This window comes from Anser brachyrhynchus (assembly GCF_964034855.1).
Source record: "Anser brachyrhynchus genome assembly, chromosome: 14".
Lineage (NCBI taxonomy): Eukaryota > Metazoa > Chordata > Aves > Anseriformes > Anatidae > Anser > Anser brachyrhynchus.
Window position 1 is genome coordinate 4,068,204 of NC_137709.1, and position 23,747 is coordinate 4,091,950.

General features: G+C 40.1%; 1 protein-coding gene across 2 annotated transcripts in view; it reads right to left on the reverse strand.

Annotated features, from left to right (window-relative positions):
* The window catches only part of TRPC7 (transient receptor potential cation channel subfamily C member 7), a 94,555-nt gene that overhangs the window by 18,542 nt on the left and 52,266 nt on the right, over positions 1-23,747 (reverse strand). For both annotated transcript variants that reach the window (XM_080555392.1, XM_080555393.1), the window contains 4 exons: positions 14,151-14,315; positions 9,647-9,863; positions 4,101-4,334; positions 1,955-2,219 (listed from right to left, as the gene is read on the reverse strand). In XM_080555392.1, coding sequence (XP_080411518.1) covers positions 1,955-2,219; positions 4,101-4,334; positions 9,647-9,863; positions 14,151-14,315 — 881 coding nt within the window. The remainder of the gene's footprint in view (positions 1-1,954; positions 2,220-4,100; positions 4,335-9,646; positions 9,864-14,150; positions 14,316-23,747) is intronic.

Sequence of the window (23,747 nt, forward strand, 5' to 3'; positions counted from 1 at the left end):
TAGGATAGGTAATCACAAGCCTGAAATTAAGGAGGAAGAGCACTGCCTTTTGACAAGACTCTCCCCAGCCCAGACATCCCTTGGGCATTTAAGCGATCTTTAGTCCAGTGAGCAGTCCTCATTTTGGTCAACGTTTACTCATTATTTCCATCAAAAGACATTAAATCCTGGAAGACCCACTTGGGTCATGCGTGTTATTCGGACAGTTACCACCACTGCATTGGAGACTGGAATTTGTTAACGGGGTGCTCCAGTGGCGTGCCTGGGGCTCGTACTGAAGACCTTTGCTGAGGCAACCAGGGATGGTATCGACTCAACTTCTCATTACCTCTTGTGCTTCAAGGACATCTCCTTTTCAAATAAGCAGCAAGTCACATCCCACACACTCAATTTTCTTCTACCTTACTACCAAGCACAGATAAATGTAATTGCGTCTAGCCTCATAAATCCTTCCATTAGAATGTATCCTGAGGTTACAGGAAAGGTTCAGAAGGCATATTTGGCTCAATCAGAAAATTTAAACATTAGGGTACAAAGTACGTGTTGCACAAAAGAGTAGGGTGGTAAAACTGGCTCCTGAGCATTTGGAAGGAAACAGCCACTTGCAGGAGAAATGATGCTGAAAAGGTCATTTCTCCTAGAGGAGTTACAAGCTAAGCCCCCAGCTCGCTGTGTGACACGTTAGAGAAATGACACATCAAATGCCAGCTGCTGCCTGCTCTGCAGCTCAGGAATTTCCAGTGTGGCACGGTTGCCTTAAGGGCAGATCACAGCAAGGGGAAAACATCACACCCAGCTTTCCTCCTCCCTCACAGGTTGGCATATGGGAAGGGAAGTCCCCACTGCGCCCCCAGTCCCACTGTCACGGTGATTTTGTGTGCACACAAAGCTGCCTGCTGCAGTGCTCTGCTGGTGCAAGGAAGAAGGCTCTCCTCTGGTATTAAGGGACATTTCTGTAGATACAGCAGGGCACTGGGTTGTTCCCACCTCTGAAACCTCCCATGGTGGCATTGCAGGTAAGTTCCAGTACACAAGAGGGAGGCTGCTGCCCTGCACTGTTAATAGAGAAACAGAGAAACTGAAAATTTCCTGAAATCTCACAGAACGTTTTCCTGATCTGTTATTTTGATTTCCAGAAATAACCATTTCTGAACTACCCATCTCCCCAAGCTCAGGCCTTGAACTGGCTGCCAGGACTGGAGGCTGTGGTACGAGTTTCCCAGCCAAAGTCTGGATCTGACTTCCCCACGCAGCTAGAAGAGAAACTTTAGATAGCTCTCTGAAACCAACAGAGCATACAATTTCTAAAAAATTACAAAATGGCAGAATTCTTATAAAATATCATTAATTATTTGCAAGAAAATAAAATACTTACGCAAATAAGAAGAGGTGGGGAGGGCGTATAAAACCCATTAGTTGCATCATTTCCAGCCTTCTTTGTAACCCTACGCATATCTTGCACATTTGGAAGCTCTAACCCTGCAAACACTGGCCCTGCAGAGCCATGCAGATACGTTTTGGGCTCATCTCTGCTTGAGATGAAAAGCACTGTTTTTTGGGAGAGAATTGAGCTGAACGAGTGTGTTGGTTGGATAGAGAGATAACTGGACTTAAGGAATGAGGGCCAAAAAGGAATGTAGGCAGCCCTGGCAGAAATAAGAAGGGAGCAGCTGATGATGAAGGGAGAATTAAAATTGTTGGGCTCACAGAAAGAGGAATAAGAACACAAAGATATGTTTAAGCATGTCTAAGAGCTGGACTTATGTTTGCATACAGAATCACCTGCTATCCAGACACTTCTCTGTTTTCAGCCGAGCACCTCACATGGTCTTTACAGAACTAACAGCAGAAGAGTGTTTGGAAGCACCCTGACTATCTGAGCAGACCCAGCAGCAGTAATGGACCAGGATGGACTGAGCCCTGCAAGAGCAGCCACTTTTCCTCATGTACTCACGTTGTAAAAGCTGGGTTGTATTTCGCACCAAGGTAGTAAGAGTAAAGGTTGAACATTCCAATCATGAAGGCCAGGAACACCATGATGAAGATGACCATGAACTTGAAGATATCCTTCACAGTCCTCCCCAGAGAGATCTGCAGGGGGCCGAAGCTTTCGTTGGCTGGAAGAATGTAAGCAATGCGGGAGAAGCTGAGTACCACAGCTATTGCATACAGTCCTTCTGAAATGATCTGAGGATCCGAGGGAAGCCACTTGTTCCTGGCTAAAACAATACACGTACATTAGGTATTAGTAATGAAACGAAGCAGATGGTTATGATGATAAATGATCCCCTTTGAAGGCAGAATCTTGGGTTTGGCCAGGTGAAAAAAGGAAGGTTTGAAATAACTGGTTACTGAAGTCCTAAGCATGCTTTACAAGGATGGATAAGATATAGTTGTATTTTTCACGTGGAAAAGATGAGAGAGATGAGCAAGTCACTGGGATTTACCAAAGTCGCACAGCAAATAAATAACATGGCTTTAAACAAATTTGGTATTTTCAGTTTCCTAGTTGAACATAAATTGTGCGGTTCCTTTTCCAGCTGAAGCCCTTGAGATGGAAAACTAAAACCACACCGCAGTGGAATTTGGCCATAGCTTTGAATACATGGCACTGTGTCAATATAAGGAATATAAGAAAACATTAGGGAGGCTGAGACCTCTCTCCCTGCCATTAGACAAGGAGGCTTGGATTTGTTCAGATAAAGCAGATATAGCCATCAAGTGTATTATCTTTGTGTTATCTTTAAATTAAAACCAATTCTGGCAATGTAATCATTCTAATATTTCTACTTTGAAAATCTTCTGGTTGATACCAGATATGCATCATTTGTTTAATCTACTGAAAATTTGAACATTTATATTAATATAGCTTATAAGTGTCATTGCATCAGCTGAGCTACTCGACAAAAGTATTGACTCAGAGCTAAAACATATGACATCTTTAAGGACACAGCAGTAAACTCAGGCATTATTTTCAGTAATCTGAACCCAAGGACAAGAAGCAGATGGAGGAATTCACAGAATCTGGTTGTGACATTCTGTTCTAGACCTTTTGCATCTTTGTAGCATGAACTGACTTTAAATGGGTCAGCAGCAAACCAGAGAGAGGCAAACCACAGTGTAAGTTCAGAAGCCTCTTGCTTGCCCTGGCAGGGAGGGGCATGCTTACCTGCAGGGGGGCCACACCAAGCAGGAGAATGAGCCAGTGCCAGCTCACCCCGTCAGCAAACCTGTGGCTGTGCACCCTGATGTGGGGTCAGGGCACATCTCTGGTGCTGCATGGTGCAAGCCCACAATGGATGAAATCTGACAGCCTGGATCTGCTTTTCCAGCCCCAAGCACATTGCTAGAACATTGTCTTGCAACCCTAGAGAGCAAAGGGTGCTCCTCTGTGCCCAGATCTGTAGATCCTGCAGCCCTCCATGAGCAAAGTCCCCACAGATTTTGCCCAGGGTCACGTCTCAAGCTTGCAGAGTTGTGCTTTGAGTCCAGCCCCTACATATAGGGCACAAAGCTCTATTCATTTGTGAATATCAAAGAACCATTTCAGCCATCAAAAATAATGTTGTCAAGGCTATACTATTGCTTGTATTTCCAAATGTTAGAACTTACAGATGATATAGGATCTCCAAAATAAAGATTTTCTCTAGAAGGAGCAGCTTATGGGTGTACTTTGTGTTTCTGTGTCTATTACACAGGCGTTGGTTTTAGCAGAGATGCACAGCACACCACCAGTTAGAAATTCAGCTCCAGATCTTGTATTTGTTTTCACGTCCTTTCTCTTGGATTTGGAAAATGGAGCAGGTTCATTCATCTGTAGTTTAAATTATATCTTGCTCACTCCCGGTTCCTGATTATTTGTTGCTCAAACTATTTGGTAAAGATGTGATTGACTTAGCCTTATAAGAGACTCAACGAGTCTCAGTTCTTTATTTCTTTGGGCTGTTTGTGAAGATGGCTGGAATGGGTAGATCTCAGAATAACTTATTTTAATTTGAAAATAACCTTCATAAATACCACAAAAAAAGAAAGGTATTTTCATCAGTACTTTACATAAGCCTTAAAGAACAGGAAGCATTAGATAGCAAAAAACATCTTACCATAAGTAAAGTAAGCAACTTCAGGGGGAAGGGTGACATTATTGAGGTCATCATCTTGAACGTACTGATCTACGTACTGTTGTGCTTCGGTTGCTTTGAGAAAAGCCATGAACCTGGCGGTGAATGATGCCACGAAGATGGACAGCATCCCAAAGTCCAGCAGGTTCCAGAGATGCAACACATATTCTCGTGGACCTTCTTCCCAAATCTCCTTACACTCTGACCATATCATGCCTGTGGAAAGGCCAGAGCATTTTTAACCAGCAGAAACAGAAGGTACTTTGGGGATTCAGACAGCCCCACTGCCGCCTGGTTACTGGTGCTTCTAAGACCAAAGCAAACAATTCTACAGTTAAACTGAATTTCTCAAGAGAATACTTCATATGTCATCTTAAAATAAATAAATAAATAAATAAAAATCTTTTAAGCCTTTGAGCTTAAAATTTCACTATATTATTAAAAGGTAAAATAGGTTTTTGATGCTGTCAGGGAAAGCATGGTTCTCAAATACTGAAGACATCTACAGCTGATCTACTTGGAAAAAACCACAGGTTTCCTCTCTTCTCTCCAAAATCTTCATGCTAAATTGGGCCACTGAAGGTGGTGTTGCTTGCTCTGCTGGAGCTTTTTCCTCTGCTAACCCAGAGGGTGAGTCCATTTTGAAAACGGAAACCGCTTTGTGAAAGGAATTCTGATCTAGCAGCAAATACCATCTGATCAGAGAAAAGCAAAGCCAGAAGTTCTGCCATTGCAGAACTTTTCATGAAGTTTTATATGTTAAATAATAATGAATTTCCAGACACTAAAGTCTGCTTTACCACTTCAAAAATCCTGAGTTTAGCCTAAATTTAGAACCCTTCTAACAATAAAGTTACAGATAAATCCAAATGCCAAAGCCAGAAAATTCAAATATTTTGACATCCATCTTCTACTGGGTAGTGCTGGGGAGGACAGGCAAATTCACTGGGCAAACTGGAGCCAAATGTTCAGGTCAGATTCACCAGCTTGCCTGACTCTCAGTCACAGCAAGGCTCTGGGGCCAAAATCTCGCTTCTGACTAGAGAAAATGTTGCAATAATTTACCCACTGATAATTATAAATATTTCCTTCAATCCTGTTTCCATAGCAGCAGCAAAATTCACTTTTAATCAAGCAGGAGCAGGGCCTGCCAATTTCCATGCGGCCTCCTGCAACCTTGTCCTTTTTATGAACTCTTCTTCAGCCTCTTTGCTGGAAGCTCTCAGGGTGAGGCGTGTAAATGCATTTGCTCGGCTACTTCAGAGACTCCTGGAAGCACACGGTGTCCCACGGGGCACAGCCAGAGGTTGGTTATAGGGAAGGAAACAAGACAGTGTGCATCTAACCGGAGGCTGGAGGAATGCAGAGCAGCTGCTGTCAGTCCCCGTGCCCTGGGAAGGCTTTGGAAGGCAAAGGAAAACTAAACTAGCTTTCTAAGGCACTGCTAGCCTGTGACCTCGGAGCCTTGGGATCTCCAGGCAGATTTCAATAGCTGTGCTGTGATATAGATTATGGCTCCTATAGGTCTGTCCTGGGAGACAGCCTGTGGTTTGCTGAGTGCTGAGCAGGGGGAGGGCAGGAGAGGAGCCTCCCAGCTCTTCTGCTCGTGTCCACAGGTGCACGGCTGAGTAAAAGCAAGAACTTCATCCCCAGCCGTCACTCACCATGGTGAAATTTAATAATAAATAGCCTAAGGCAGAAGGTGAAAGAATTGGTTTCTCAGGAACTGTCCTGGAGTGAGGATGAAATATTAAAGAAACACGTTTCTATCTTAAAAAAATGAGTCCCAGAAGTGATAGATGTGAAACATTGGGCTGCACATTACGTGTGCACACCATATAAAAAGTAGTAAAGTACTTCAGGAGATATTACTTGCACGTCATTGCCAAACACAGCAGTTCTTCGCTGATGCCCATAAATGTCTTTCCTGGTTTAAATATTAACTCTCCCACCCAAATTTATTTCTAATCTCGGTCACTTAATATACCTAAGTCACACATTAATGAAGTGAGACGTGTCTAAAACTGAGTAGACTGACTAAAATTAGAATCACTCTGTGAAAGTATCACACTATTGGCCTATAATTTACATCATTCTTTTTGCCAACTACGTGACAGTCATTTTTTATCCATACATATGGAAAAATGTCTATTCAGGACAAGTAGATAAGTTACAGTAACTATGTGGTCAGTGCTGCTGGGTAATTGCATATACATTGTGGAGGAGTAATTCAAAGCTTCTAAAATAAAAATACTGAGGAGAGAGAAAGCTGCTAAAATTCAGGGGATCAAACATAAGACAGGACATGAGAACAGAGATAAGGGCAGGCAGCTAGGTTAAAGCAGACTTTCCAGGGTGTGCTGGCATTTCAATAGTGGTGTTTCTGAGGCCCCTTGATGGCTCAGGGAGAGGTTGTTTCCCTGACTTTGACGCACAGAGTGGTGATATGAGCAGCTTCTGCTCTCCAGTTTCTGGAGGTCTCTCATGCCTGCTATTCCACAGTGAGGATAACTGGAAATGTCACCTTGACGAGCTCTTCTGTGTCAGCAGGGGAGGGTCAAGCTACAGGCACAGCCTGTCTAGGAGAAAAATGGAAGCATGCAAGAAGCACTGTTCACCACCTGTGCACAAAGAGGAACAGTTTGTCAGATTTTTATATCCACTGGCCTGATACATAAATCACGAGCAACCGGTGTTGGAGAACCTACTTTGAGCCTTCCTGGATCTGCAAAAGGCTGTAGGATTAGCAGAGGCAGTGGTGCTCAGATTACGTCCACCCAGAGCTTAACTGCTTCCTCTGCTGCTTTTGCAACAGGGAATTTGTCTCTCTAAATGAAATCTCTCTGCTTTCAGTGAACATTTTTAGCCTATCGCTCACACAGAAAATCCCAGCCTTCCTCACAGAAGAAATGGGAAAACTGGGATGCAAGGGGAGAGAGGTAGCCAAGGAATGATGAGCCACAGGTGCATGAGTTTAAATTGCTGTGCCCAGAACTGCAAAGCTATGGACCAAGGGGCAAATTCTTGTACAACAGCATTGCCATATTTCTCTGTGCTGACGGGTCTGTCAGCAGCAGCCCTGGAACTCTCATTTGTAACAAAGAGAAGTGAGACCAAAACAGCATTTTCTCATCTAAAATGCTATTCCTTATCTGGCCGTTCACAGGGATGCTAAATGGGCTACCAACACTATCTGGCTGATCCAACAATGCTTTATAGCAATTTCAGAACTGCAGGCTAATGGAAAATAAAGACACTGATATAGACTTTTAAGCAGGATGAAGTGTTTGCCTGGCTGAAATTTGTTGCCTCTGTTTGGCTTACTCCATTACTCACCTCCATTACAAACAGTTGGGAACCAGACATGGCAATGTGAGCTTTTTGCCTAACTGCAGCTTGAAATTCTTGCACTGGTAGTTTTCTTTTACAGTATATACATGTGGGTCAATTTTCATATCTGCAGGAAGATTAATTGCAGGGTGTGCTATTACAGGTTGTACTCACTCATGGCCACAGTACGTTATGTTAATGTGTCACATTATCCTCAAATAATGCTATTCTGAACATGCATCATTATTTTATGATTGACAGCCAAATAACTCAGACAGCCAATTTTTCTCCCCAAAAATGAACCAAGAGCAGGGACCTGTAAACTAATTGCTCAAAAATCATCTGCTATGGTTGGAACAAGTAAGGTGTCATCAGCATTCATCATTGCTGTCATAGTATGAAGGAGAAAAGAGAAAGTACAGAAACAGGAGGAAGGAATTTACAAGCTGAGAATAAATAAAATTTCACTTTTTAATTGTACTGTGAACTGAAATCTAGGTAACACGCCTATGCTCTTGAGACTGAAGAGAGCAGCTGCAGATGTTGCCAAGCAGGATTAAATACATCTATGCATATTTAGTACCTAAGGGTTTTCTTACACTTCAGCATATACTTACTATCTACTTACATTTATCTCTTTGGAAAGCATGTCTTGCTATCTTTGCCTGTGATATTTATCTATAACATTTACTTTTATTTAATTATATTTACACTTACATATGTATATTTCTAATATCTATAATATTTTTGCACCAAAAGTTTGGGCAGTTCATGACGCTTCATGCTTTGACAGTTCTTAAATTTGAGGGGTCACATTCAGGACCACAGCAGGTGCCCAAATCCCCAGCACAGCTGTCCACTGGCTGTGTACACGAGAATTTCACTGTAGTATTGCTGAAATATTATCTATGTAGGCAGATAGGTAAAATGGCCAGAGAAGTCTGTCAGTGCAGATGCAGGCAGTCATTAGAAAATCTCATTATATTCAGAAGTCTGTACAATGAATCACCTTTCTTCTGCCAGGAAAGTGAAAACCCTTGCTTTAAATGAAATGTTTTCTTCATCTTTCAGGAACTCACCAGGCAGGCAGATACCTACTGCCTATAAGAAAAGAATACCTAGGCTAAAATCTAATCATCTTGTCCAACTGCTTTAATATCATTTTTAAAATATCTCTTACAGACTTACTCTATCCAGTCTGACATCTATTCATTTTTTTTTCCTTGTCTAATATCCTGTATGGGATTCTGCTTATTGTGAGGACAGGGAACAAAGAAATGGTGGCCAGGAAGTCATCAGATAGAGCAGTCCTGTCCTATTTTTCAGAGCAGTTTAATGCCATCAGTGCTTATAGAACCATGGAATTATTTGTCCTTCTGCAACAAAATAATCAAAATCATGGTGATGAGTAAAAACAGATATAGAAGAGGTACATAAAGATTCTGCAGCGTTGATAAGCTCAATTTCCCAATAAATCCTTCTGAGCTTGTTTAGATTAGTGGTTCAAAGTAGCTGATCTGCCAGGAATTAATTGTGCTTATAGCAAAAGTAATACGTCTGAGTCTTCCTAAAACTCCCAAGAAGTTTAACTTGTGCATGTGACATAGTTTTGCACTTGAAGGATTCATCCAAATGAATCCATAACTTAGAATTTTTGGATAACTTCATCGGTAAAAAAAAAAAAATTAAAAAAATCATAGTATAAATTTCATAAAATCCAGCCCTTATTTACCCAGTAATTTTCATCACTAGATCTCAGAGTGCTTTACAAAATACCAAATAACAATAATATACCTATTTTACAGATGAGGAAACTGAGGTTCAATGAGTTACAACAGGGTTTTATGGCAGGGTAATAAAACAGGCTAGTCATTCATGTCCCAAAAAACACCTTTTTTTTACTCACTTTAGGTACAGCGATGTCCTACAGAGAAGCTGTAGGTTACTATGACTACATAGAGTACTACATTCTTTAAGACACAGTGATTAAAACAAGTAGGGCAAACAAATATCATCTATAACATTCAACATGGAAAATGAAAAATTAGAAAAGTGGCAATTTGCTAAGCATTATTCATTTTATTTATTTATTTATTTATTTATTTTCTTTCTCTCCTTGGCATATCACTGTCTATCACACTATTCATAGTCATGCTTAATTTCCCTGGAGGACTTGTAGATATTTTGGTTTTGCTTACCCAATACCCACTTCATGATCAGCAATTCTGTCCATGAGAACTGTGTTGTTTTGACTCTAAATATTTGTTTTGGATGATCCGTGATGGTTTCATTGGGAAGATTTTTTACTCCTTCAAACCGATCTGAAGCATTTACTACTAACAGTCCAAGGAAGATTGTGAAAGAAACAGCATGTGCCACAAACTTCATGAAAGGACTTCGGAGGGTCCGTCCCAACTGAAATGAAATGTACAAAAGCCATCAGATTTTTATGTTTTTTTTTCAACTACACTCTGGAAGTTTTTTCCTATAAAATTTTAACCATTTGCCCAAGGTAAAAAGGATCAAATTTTAACAAAAATTCAGAAATTAATTCTAGATCTTGAACTCAATGAGTTTTAGATTTTTTCAAGTTATTCTTTGCTATGACTAGATGTTCTGTCTTGCAGTTTAAATTATGCTGTGAAAAGTAATGAAGCATCAATTCTTCCAGTCAGTCTAATGCTTTATGACAACACGATATTTTTTCCAAGCAACATGACACAGTTAAACTCAAGGTGGGTAACTACTTGCATGTATCAATTTCTCAATTACTTTATTAAATCAAAATTTGATCTTTCATCGGAATAGGACTGCACGGAAGTGCCTGCCTGCCACTGTTAGGATAACAGAAATGCTGACAGAATGTGAATACAAAGATTAATTCTTAAGATAATAGCTCATTTCAAGACCTAATATCCTATCTGTATCAGAAGAAGCATACAGACACATAAAAAAGAAAATACAAAAAATGTGATAGTGAAACAAAGTTTTCCTAATGTACATTAATCTCAGCTCCAAGATAGAGGAACAAATAAAGATAGAAATATCAAAAAGAAAAAAAAATCACTTTATTTTCAATACTGTGTTCATAGCAGAAGCTTGACAAAGATTGTTGTAGAATGTAGGTGAACCGAATCATTACAGTTCCAGTGCATAAACGATACTGAGTCTGTCCCAGTGGAAGCTATGGTTCGTAAATCCCCAGCATGGCTACAATAAAGCTGAAGAACAACCCAGATAATGAAAGCTGCTTATCAATTATCTCTGTTACTTCTGTAGCATTTGAATGGACTTCAGTGGACTACAGAAGAAAGGTGATACTTTGTGAAACTCTGCAGGCAGGCCAAGCAGACATGCTTGCTCTTGTCATTACATTTTTGAGCAGCAGACTGTGCAATTTTTCCATCCTAACTCTTATCTTCTCTATTGATCACCAGTAAAACGTTCTGGAGAACAACATATAAACCAGCAGTTTGTTTCAGAGTCTCAGTCTCCATGAGATGGACAAGTCAATACAGACATTTCAGGATAGGGTAGGCTTCCATTCCACAAGTTTTGTGCCAACACTTCATCTATCCAGAGGTGAATGAAAAACTGACCCTAAAATTGCTTTTAATAAACATAATGCTGTGCAACTGAATGTGAAAGAAGACTTAAGAGTTCAGTTGCAAACTCCGGTTAATTCTACTTACTAAATTTTTGGGAATAGTATTTGGTATTGTATATAATAGACCACAGAGCTTCATTAAAGAAGATTTTCAATTAGAGAGTAAAGGCTTGAAAATGTATTTACTCAGATTCAAGTAAATGAGTTGTTCTGAGATATAAATTATTCTATATGAAATAGTAGAATTTGACTAGTGCATCTTAAGAATGGTATACACAGTAATATTTGTCAGTACAGCTTTTATAAGCAGGATTTCGCATTACAGAGGTTTTTTTTTGTTTGTTTGTTTGTTTGTTTTTTTTGGTGTGTGTGTCACTGTCTGAGCTGAGAAATGGGTGCCTGACAGTAAAACTTGAACACAGCCCTAGCCCTGTGCAAAAAATCTGGTGAGAGATAAAGCTCCAGACAAAGAACCTTAAGCCATACTCACTAAATCTTTGGCCTATGGGGTTAAAAACAGAACTAGAGATTGACTCAAATATCATCAGAATAATATCATAAATAATCACAAAATATAGCATCAGATGAAGGCAGTGAAAAAGGCCCAGGAAAGTGGCTTTATCACCTGGGGTCTGTCCCCCTGGTTTCCCTGGGGGCTGCAGAAGCTGTCCTGGCACTGTTAGGCAACTCCTTTGCCAGAGCATGTGTCTTTTAGGTCAGGACTGATTTAAGTTAAATATCTTTAGTTGATTGTTACTAGGGAAAAAAAAAATTAATTCTCACCCAGTTGTGTAAAATTACAATTGTTTTAGTGACTTAAAGACAAACAAAATACTTATAAAAAGCGACCAGGGGAAACGGGCTGTCCAGAGCATCATGAACAAGTCTCTCAACATCCCCTTCCTTTCATAGGATAGCTTCCTGCATAAGATTGTCTGCAGTAATAGTATGCTCATGCGTCAACCCTCAGCCCTTGAACTTAATAATGATGATTTTGGGTGAGTTTTCAGTTCACAAGGGGAAAATGCATTCATTATGCCAATATTCAGTTATTTATATCAAAGGCCCCAATCAAAAATCAAGATTACATTGTTCTGATCAATGGCAAACCATGCATTGAAAGACAATTGATGAAAGAACTTACAATTTGACTTTAGGATAGAAAGTTACATATGGTTTTTCAAAATCTAAAGTGGTGTGAAGAAAAAAAAAGTGACATTAAAAATTGAGAATGCATGAAAGGTTTAGTGTAACAAAATCACAATCACTGAAAAGTCCAAGGGGGTTGTGCTGTCTCTCTTTTTTTTTTTTTTTTTTTTTAAATGTGGCTTTGTGGCTTCCTCTCGAAATTAAAACCAAATAACTTTCTCAATCATTTCTTGTTTCTCCTGCAAAAGTAATTTACTTCAAGATTTTGATTCTTTTTCTGGCCTCTTTTTTTTTTTTTTTTTAAACATTTTCCATTTAAATTCTCTGCTTATTTCTAGTCTAACTGTACTCCTTACCTATTACTCTATTCAAACACAAACCTTGTAATTCTGAGAATACACCACAAACGTAGTTATTGGCTGGTGTGCCAGCTCACAGGACATTCAGCAGATGTGACGGAAATTAAAGAGTTTCATAAATCCCTCCTAGACTGAATTATGACCTAAAGCAGTCAACAGTACTTTCACACACAAATTCCCACTGTGGCCTAACCAAAACCAACCACAGTGCAGCCCTGGTTTCACATGTCCTTCTCCATGAGAAACCCTGGAGTCTTGTCCAGTATTCATTAAAGCTGTGGGCTTTTGTGTTGGTAAATATCTTGAGAAAATTAAGTTACATTTTCAAGCAATCTAAGAGAAAGTACTTGTCTTGGAGATATTTTGAAGGACACCAAGACTTAAACATGTTTTATTATCTCAGATGTTCTGAGAAGACTGTTTCCAAAAGGTTTGCCTGGTTAAACTACCAGACAAATCTTTTGAATTTATAGGGTTTCTTTAATAACTGTCAGTGGATCTATAACTTCTTGGGCTTGACAAAGTTAGAAAGAATTCCATGCTGGATTTTGGAAAGAAATGGAAGAAGTTGCTTTCAAGACTGAGTAATATTATCAATGCCAGGGGTCATTTCTATCAGATTTAAGTACCTTTGATAACCCTCTTGCGGAGGACACTTTACCATGTAATGGATGGTGTTGCTGAACGTGCCCTCCCACCATTTTTTCTCTCTCTATCTATATATATTTCTTTTACCAAGAGTAGTGAGAAAGCTTTTCATTACTCTGCCACATACCTATTTATCTCAACTCGTTTGAGCAGTTTCTCTTGAGATGGAAACCTACTTACAGAGTTCAAACCACAGAGAACTCAGGCTTTTACACAAACTAATGTTTGGTTCTGGCCCTGTGACCTCTACGCCTTGGCAAAACTCTCCTGCTCCATTTGATGCTGTGAGATATAGCATGGCCATATTTAGGCACATGGAAGTTTTCCAAGTTTCATCATCTTTTCCCTCAAAACTGTAAAGATTGTATGATTAAGTCTAGTCTTCTCTCCAGCACTAAGCTGTCTACCATGGCTTGCCTGAGTTTCAGGCACACGTGCCATAATAATGCTCCACTAACTGAAAATATAAGATCAGAAAGGAGGAAGAAAAGGAAGAAAGAAACCTTGAAAAATGGACAAATCTGTTACACAAAGTACAGAAAAGTAATGAGAGTCTAAACAGCAGAGTGAACTTAAAGGGCAACAAAACTCTTCTTTTAGTTATTCCTCATTTTGGTGGTTCTTCTATTCTTTCTTCACCCCACTCCCATGTTGTCATCCCCTTTCCATTTATTATTGTTCCTATTTTTTATTCTCACCTGTTGTCTCAATTATCCTTCCCCCACAACCTTACTTTCATTAATTTTGAAGATGAACCTGAGACCATGCAACAGGTCTATTTGTGTCTATCAAGCAATCCCTCAAGATAGACCTCCTCTGAGGCAATTTTAGAAGATAAGCATTATTCACCTCCCAACAGTGGCACAGAAACATCTGTGACTTCATTCCAGGTCCTGAATAGAGGTCACCATCAACAACATGCACTTAAGGAGTTTTTACCTTGCTGCAGGGAGCAATCCAGTAGGCTATGGCGAGGAAGGGCAGGCCAATGGAGACCCCGAAGACAGCCAGAAACTTCACAGCTATAGATTGCTGCCGTAAGCCTGAGAGGTTTTCATACCACATGGTGAGTAATTGCTGCTGACAGTTGGGGTGAGCAACAAACTGTAAGAGAAAAAGAAGCATAAGTAGCATTGTCTGAAGAGAATGAGATTTCAGTGAGCAACCTGCTGAATATGCCCAGTGGAATGTCACATCTTTGTAGTCCAACATAGTTTTTGGTGTTACAAACAGAAGATTGCAAACCCAACATCTGTCAGTGGCCAGCATGGACAAAGCACCTCTGTGGGGTCAGGGTCTGCAGCTAAGACAGTCCACCTCACGATTCAGAAAAGAAACAGAGAGGCACTTTGATGACAAACTCAAAAAATCTCTGTTAAGTTGCTAAAGACATAGGCTATTAAAGTAGGAGCTCAACACAGCCCTAAAATTATATTGTATCTATTCACTACATATTGACCTAAAATGAACCATTCTGCACTATTCTCCTCTTGTAACCCATAAGAAGTCTGGCTGATATTTTGCAGTGAATAACTTTCAATACTTATCTCAAATCATCTTTCAAAAACGATGGTTCATTCTTTACTGATCAGGCAAAAAGACAAATTTAGAAGCAGAAGGAAGTGCTCTGGTACAGAAAGTACACATTTTATATCCTGCAACTAAGATTCTTCATCAGCTTATTGTTCAGAGGAAGAAGAAAAGGCAAGAAGCAAATGGAAAAGGGCAATTTCTTAATGGGAAAATGACAGCACCACTGGATCCCTTGAAAGAGTTTTATAATAAAAGATTAAGCTTCTCTATTTCATATTATTCTTCAGAGTGATTGAATTTAGCATGTGACTGTCTTTAATAACAAAGAAAAATAATTAAAAGGAAAATAACTGAAAGAAAAGATGAAAAATAAATATGTTGCTAATGTAGCTGATTACATTTGGAGAACTGACTGTTTCATTTATGAGTTTGATGGCTGAATAAAAGTTCTTAGAAGGGAAATGTAAAACCCTCCACTATTTCAAAAAGCAGAACTTTCTGGAGGGAGGGAAGGTTTGGAAGACTACAGAAAGAGGAGAAAAGGGGAGGCCACTGGGGGGTCTGTTTTTGCTGTGGCCCCACACAGGGGTGTGTTGCATGGTGGACACGCACCAGGTCTGACAGCTGTTGCCTCACTCCAGCCCTTTTCCCTGCAACCATATGGAGGTATTTCAGCTGTCCCCAAAAACCTGTCAGTCCAGATACATCTTAGAAAAAACATTGCTCATCCAAATGCATCCTACAAAAGCGATACACAAAGCTGAAAACCAGAAAATTCTAACTGCGTCTTCATCTTCATTGTCTTTGCAAAGATGATCACATCAGAAATCTAATGGACTATTTTCTAGATGATTGTATAATAACAAAACAGTTACTTGATTTTTAATGACCAGTTCATTGCCAGTGCTCAATGAAATACAGTTGCACAGCAGTTAAGATGGCTGTGGAATAGTGCATTTCCTCTTTAACAGCACATTAATGACCATTTAAAATACGCTTCTTCAGATGAATTTGATAGGCTTCAGGGTAGGGGAGCTACGTTTCTCAAAAAGAAAAAGGAAAGAATGACTACCTCTCACTGAATAAAACTTCCAGAGTGAAGGAATTTGATAGGTACTTTGGTTGAAGTGGAAGCACTAGCAATAGGGAGGACAGCAAGCGTCACAAAAAGTGACCATTTAAAAACATTAAGTGCTTTACCTCCTGGTCAGAAGTCCTCCAAGCTGATAAGGATGATCCATCAGGATCTGTGAGATCAAGCAGGCTGCTTTCCAATGTTTCTGCTTTCAGAAATGGCTGCAGCAGCTTTTCTGATCCCATGCCATACGCACTCTGGTAGATGGTCACGTTCTTTTCCTTATGCCATATATGCCTATATGATTTACTAAAAATATAACACTTCTCTCCAGCCTATCAGTTACATATATTTTTTAAGTTGAAAAGGCTTAAAAAAAAATAAATAAAAAAATCACATGCCAATGTGAAAAGACAGCTTAAATAACAAATTTGCCAGCGTGACATTTTTGAGAGCTGCTGAAAGACACAGCCGCATTGACAGCTCCAAGTCAGCGTTCTGTGCTACAGGTAAGTAAGCTCTGGAGGAGATGTGGCTTTGAATAAAACATGGAAAAAATTCTCAAAGCCTTTAGTGTGAATTGAGAGTCCAAAAGAACAGTTTTGCACAGAGAAATAAAGAGGATGTTTTGGAGATGACTGTAGATAACTCATTGGATGATATCTTTTCCACATTGCTGTCTAATCTGATGTATGACAGCTCATTCTTGTGGCTTATCATGTATACGTGTTGTGGGAAAGCACTTTACAGCTCTCATGACAGAGAGCAAGACTATTTCCTCAACATCTGTGTTCTAAAATGCATGAGTTTCACTGCACAGACAATAAAAAATCTTTATATCCCTATAACTGAAGTTCCTTCAGATCCAGAACACTGTAAAACAGAGGCACTTCTGTCTTTTGTTTTCTTTCTAGTATATCATACAGAGAGGGGACCTGTGTTGAGGACCCAGATACTTCTGCTGGTCAGTATTAGCACTGCTGTTGCCTAAGCTGGCAGTGGTTAGGCGCCCTGCAAACACCCCATCCAGCACACCCCGCAGTCCCTACATGAAGGGCATCTCTCCTGCCTGGCGGCAGGTACTGGATAAGTGACACACAGGTGACAGAAAAACAGGAAATTCTTGAGTGCCAGCCCATGCTGAGACATCAAACAGGGAAAAAAAAAAAGAAAGAAACCACCAATAACAAAAATCTATCTCAGAAAAAAATGTTGTAAATCTATCAACAGGAATAAGAAAACCTATAGCAAGATAGGTAAAAGGCAGATTGGCCTCAGATGATTGGAATTAATCATACAGAAAAAAAAAACCAACATGTTTTTATTACTGAAGTAATTGTAATTAACTTATGAGTGCAGAAATCCACCATCTAGGCAAAAGAATTAACCACTCAGACAGGTTTATCTTGCTCTTCTGATGCACATGATGCTAAATAGCCAAGGGCTGAGGTAGGAAGGAAAAACTCCTCAGTGAGGCAGTGCAAACAGTTCAAAAACTGCATGCCGGAACCAACAATGCAAACCAGAGACTTTAACATCCTGCTTTCACGGGGAACACTCCTGTCACGTTCCCTCCAGCTCGTCCCTTCACCTTGTAGTGCTGGCAAACATCAGCAAATGACAGCTGCGATTCAGAGGAGCAGTGGTGTGTTTAATCAGCAAGTGAGAGCTAGAAAAGAAGCCGCATCAACAGATTTGCAGGAGAACATTTGTAATGTCAGCAGACACTGCAAGAGGCAGGGATGAGCCATTTTTCTTTCAATCATGTAACTGTGTTCATCCCCTTCGAACCACTTTTCTGAATTCATTATTAAACATTTGCCTTTTGATGTAGTTTGTTGCTTCTGCAAACCTTCCCTAACACTAACAGGCTTAAAGCTGCAGCACCTGCTCATGGGAACCCTGACTTGGCTGCATGATGCTTCCAACGCTGGAGATCCTAGAGAAAACACCAAAATTATTCTGATGACTCATTTGAGTCAAACACCATCACCCTGTGCCTCTGTACCACCTCGTTTCTCTGTGCCACCACGTACAAGGGAAAACGAGGTGAGCATTGCGTGGCGTGTATACACGGCTTCTCGCGTTTTGTCAGGGATGTCAGCAGGGAACCAAGGAACAATGGTGCAGCTGGGATCCACTCACGTGAAAACGCAGGTGGGGCCTGAACCACATGCATCATGTGCTCTGAGATGATGAAAGTACTTTACTGTTATTAGAGAACTTCTCGTTACACCTCACAGAGTTGTGTTGCTGTTTCCAGCAGGATGGAGGCCAGCCCTGATCCAGGGCAGCAGCAAAAACAGAGGCAGAGAGGGCTGGAAAGCAAGACTTGCCCTCCTCCACCTCTGTGCAGAAAATGTCATGTTTCTTGCACCAAATCCTTCATCAAATGAGATATGGAATCATCCTTGTTCAGTCGGCTGCTGGAGATGCCCTGGGAGTACCAGAAACATAGCCAGTGGTGGAAGAAGCTCAGAAAGCGGGATATTACTGTTGTTTCCCTGAAGGGTAAAAAATTTACTGCCATTTCACCAAAGAGGATCAGCTGAATCAAAGGGTTAAACAGGTGCTCACATGCACATAACAAACAAAAAAATTAAAAACAAAACCATATTTTTTTTACTTTCAAAGCACTTATTACTTTTGAAGTTTCATTTGATAGTTAAAGCATTTTTAAGGTTTGGGACCTAAATATCTGCATTTATACTGAATAAAAGCTTTTGTTTGAACTGAAGCATTGTATTTTTTTTTTCAAAAATCTTGGAAATAAAAAAAAAAAAAAGAAAAATACATCAGAACAGCTTTTGATCTAGTAAAAGACCCCCATACTTGCAGTGCTTTTTCACCAATGCAGAACAGGAGATGAAAGCACACAGTGAAAATTACCAAAGCTTTCTAAGAAACACGCAGTAGAGGAAAAGGCCAATATATATACACATAAGCCTTTTCTTTTTCTCACCTTGTACTCTGTGTTCTCTGAACCTCCGAGTGAACAGAGTGAGCTTTGTTTTGAATAAACTATTTTGAGATACCTTAACAAAGCAAGATGGGACATATTTATTTCATGATCCAGAGTGGGGAAAAAAAAAATATGCCTTCAGCAGTGCTCGTGTTGCTAAACTCCAACAAATGTGGTTGACAGAGGGTAAATGTGGTGGGAGCTTGGCTTTCCACTTGCTGTTGGGCCTGATAAGAAGTGCGAGGAACACTGTAGAAAGTTTAAGAAAGAAATAGAAAAGTACTTGGACTCAAATCGTTATCCCCTTATTTATTAATTTAAAAAAAAATAAGTGAAGTTCCAACCCAAACATCCATGCTGTGGGACCGTGACCTCTTCACAAATAAGATCTACTCCAATTACAGTTAAATGCTATCCATGGCCACAGGCCCAGTTTTTAAAACCCTTTGCACCAGAGTAGCCTTACAAGGGCAAGCACATCAGCTGGTCCAAATTCCTTCATCCAGGAGCAAAAAAGAATTTCATGGATCCCTGTTCAACTTGGATGAAAGAAAATTCAGCAGATCAAACCAGCTTCAATGGGATCTGACCACAGCATAACACTAAACCCTGCATGGGAAGGGTCTCCTGGGCTGTCGCGGTTGCTGCAGAGACACACAGAGAACATGAAGCAAGGAAATGTCCCCACTCTGAGGATTTCTGCAGCTTTTCCTCTCTCCCTGGGGTTCATTTGACTGTCTAATGTCATCGCACAAATATTCATGAGGTTCTTGCTCATCCTGTAAATGATCTTTATGACAGCCTTGGTGAATATTCAGACCTGGTATCTGGAGTCAAACATCAGCATTTATAAACCTCTTGGTAAAGGGAAAAAGATTTTATTTGCATTCAGAGCCCAGATGACCTGAAATTATCAGGACTAAATAAAAACAGATTGTGCAACCTCGATCTCTGAGTTATTTTTAAGGCTTAAAAAAAATAAAAGGTTTTTATTATGCTTTTAGTAATAAACTAAGCGTTTTGTAAAACCTCTCACGTGTGCCTTTCTTAACTAAGAAATCTTTCTTATTGGAGCAATTTGGCAGTGGGGAAATACATGTTTGCGTCAGATCCCAAGGCACCCACGTGTTTCTCAGTTTTATCTAATATCTGGATCCACTTGCTGGTTAACCTGAGTTTTCTAGTGCAAAATGCTGATTTTAAACACTTCAAACTTTAGCATAGCTGCTGTCTGCAACCATATATCTTCCCTGTGACTCAGTCTGCTCTATAAAAGCATGCATGTTGTTTGGGATGGATGTTCTGCTAAATCAGCGAGCACATTAACAGGGTTGGGATCTCACTTCGTAAAAGTGACAAGAAGCTAGGGGCTAAGGCAACAAAGGTCAGCCCAGCATCCCAATGCTGGCGTAATTGCCCAAACTACCCATGCAGTGCAGAGCTTTAAAGGAGGCAGCCCGGTCCCATGAGAATGAGCAATGTGAATAGAAACAGGATTTGACTGGGCACAAAATATGAAACGGGAACAAAATATTAAACAGGCACAGAATAAACCCAAATAAAAACAAATTAGCCTAATATAAAACAAAAATAATGGGGTAAATAAAGCTGCCAGGACCATTTCAAATGCAATTTGCCCATTGACAGAAATGCTCTCTAGTGCCAAGTGAAAACACAAAGTTAATAATCCTCTTAGTAATGGATTTTTTTTATTGCTGATGTTCTCTCATATTTTCAATTCATGTTATATAAAATTAAGTCTGATAAATTTTAGATGTATAACTAGAAAATGTAGTGTTTACACAAATTCTTTAATTATTTTGGTTTAAATGTTTTTCTGTCTAAATTTTCTTAATAATTTCACTTTCTTGAGACAAGATCAGGGGCTCTTTTTTGTGCTAGGCATTTTTCGCTAGAGTAGTGAATATGGTGGTTGGCTCCTGAGAAAACTCCAGTTTCACAATCTAATGAGTTGCATGTTTTACGAAGCGATTTGTTGCTGTCTAGTATGTCTTTTTACATGTATGAATAAGTCTTATCATTGAATTATTTACCTGAAAACAAGCAAATGAATTAGCAATCCCAGCCTCCAGGCTTTTCATATCTCTGCAGAATCAACCCCCCTTGGAAATCCTTATTATTTAATTATTCGTCTGAAAATGTGCCACAATAAAAAGCTACCAAAAACCAAGTTCTTTGCCTCTTCCTCTCCCCAGCAAGTGTGCCAACTCTTTTCCTTGGCTATGTGATGAAGAAAGGCTGAGCTGCTGCTCATGCTCTGAGTATACCTCTGCGGTATAGATAGCTCCACTCCCAAGGCTACAAGACTTGCTTGTAAGATAAGACTCCTCATCATGAGGTAGACAGTCCCCCCAGAATTATTAAATGTAGACATCTGCAGGTGTGTGACAAGAATAGGATAGATACAGCTTCGGTCACTACCCATGGAAACATTCAAATTTAAACACCACTTAGGAAAATTCCTTCAAATTGAAATATTGATTCTTATTCTTTTCTTGAGGTTTTATATCCATCCCCATCTGATTTTCCATCCCAAATACACATTAACATGTCTACTGCCTATGGGGAGATAGAAGAAGCCAAAATTGGGGGCATCTAAGGTCAGGTTTATAGCAGACAATATAAATTGTTCTTTTCTAAGAGGATTTTAATATTAATAAAGATATTTTTAAGTCCTTTTGTCTATGATGGAGATACATGCAAAAGATTTGATGTGTTCCTCTGCTCTCTTGTCAATGTCTTGATGAACATCTAAGACCCTGTGACACTTTGCAAATGAAAATAATTAAGTCTGAATATTACAGTAAATTGGGAATATTGCAAACACCACTCAGGATGGAGAAATGATTCATTCAAGTCTTGAGAGGATGTATGTATGGGCAGGAAATAACAAAATGAGATTCGTCTTGGAATAGAAAAGAAATTAAAACATCTGGGCAAAAGAAAATCATCAGAACCATGAATTTTAGTGGGAGGAAGGAACCTTGCTAATGAAATAGTCAGAGACATAGAAACTGCTTCTGTGATGAAGGGAGGTAACTTCTTTTTTTAATCTCTGAAAAAAAAATGCACAAATAAAAATATAAAAAGAGTAGTTACATGGATAAATTTAAGAGTCCACAACAACCTGGGTGTTTACCCTAGTCACATAGAAACTATTGAACACACGTGACTGTTCACATAGAAACTAATGACATTTATACAGTACTGAGTGGCTCCAGTGATGGAGACAAGAGGCACTTTTCATCCCTCACCGCAGTCCCAAACATCAATGAATGACCTCAGTAAAACATTCCTGAAACTAAAGAGTTGAAAACAATTGACAAGGAATTACAGAAAACAAAAACAAAAACCCTATTTCTGAAAGCTTTGTTTTCTTGAGGAGTTCTCCTCTTTGAGACCTCACTTTTGGATGGTAAAACATAGCCCTGTCCTGCTTCAAGCCTTTATCTGTGCACTTTACAGCCATAGGACAGATCAGTGCTCATCCCATGGGAAATTCCTAACTTTCATCCTGTCCCAAAGAGGGACAAACAGCCACAAGAGACATTTTCTGTGACCTAGACAGCTCTGAAAGCTGTGGAGGTGAAACACTTCATTTGGGTTACTGAAATGTGGTCTTCCGTTGGTGTTAAGGAGAGCGCGCAGGCTGCGAGCGAGGCTGTGGGTGGTGTGCCCTCTCCACCTCTGCCCTGCAGCATGCTCCCCAGGGCACAGCCTTGCAGGAATTTGCAGGATAACTGCAAACTACGAGCACTCAGAGCTCGCCCACGATGGTGCGTGGCACAGATATGCTCACTGCTCTCTGAAGAGAGGAGTTGCAGTACTTTTTGTTGGCCCTAGGCTTCCTCTGCCCTCCAATCTCCAACATATTTCCTTGTGCCCCTCTCGCAAACACTGAGCTTTCCCAGTCTCCCTTGCTAGCTGAGCTCTGCTCCAGCCTGTGCTTGGGACAGAGGCTGGTGTTGCACACTTTGAGGGGCAGAGCTGGCCCCTCAGCGGGAGCAAGGGCTGCTTCTTTTGGCTGTTCTGCAGACTAACCTGAGGCTTCCCTGCAGCATGGAAATACTGCAGCTGGTGCCCCATTCAATGGGGAAAAGCACCCTGGAAGGCCGTTTGTGTACAAGACATTGTGCAAGGTGAAACTGCATCCTCTGAGCAAGTGAATGGGGAGCACAGGTTGTTGCAGCAGTGTACAATAGCTAGGACTTTTCATGTCCTTGAGTATCTGAGTCGCGTGACCAAGGCAGTGAAAAAATTATAATCTAATGCAGCCATGAGTATTCTGTTTGGAGCATCCTCCATATGTTAATTATTAATAATACATTTACGAGAAAAGTTCCTGTTCCAGCTCTCCATTAAATAGGATTTAAACAGCCATCTGGTGTTCTGTTTAACTCTTATTAATTTTTTTTTTAAACCCAATTTGTGTGTCTTACTGTTAATTAATTTAAAACTCGTGAAAGAGAGAGGTGCTCTGACTTTGTGATAAATATGAACTGAGCTGCTGCGAAAATAGAGATGGGCACTCAACATTTGCATTTAAAAGAATACAGCAACAATGAGTCTGACTTTGGGGAAGAAGAGAATGAATGTCACCTCCTGCAGAGAAACAACAGCTTTAGACATAAAGGTAAATGTCAACATATAAACCCCCTGCCAATATTAAAGGATGACAAGAAAGGAGCGTAGCAGCACGGACAAAGATAAGAACAGAAAGCACGGAGTGTTCTGTAAAACTAATGTATGCTAGTAAAATGGTTTTGTTATGGTATATCCAAAAAACATGTTTCTACACTACTGACTGTCTGAGGGAAGAGTCCGAGAGAGCTGGCCCAGCTTCTGTATCTACAACCTCTCACTAGCAAAAATCACACCCTGGCTTAATGAGAAATGAATTCACACACAGGGGAAACTTGTCCCATCTTTATATTTCCAGTATCTG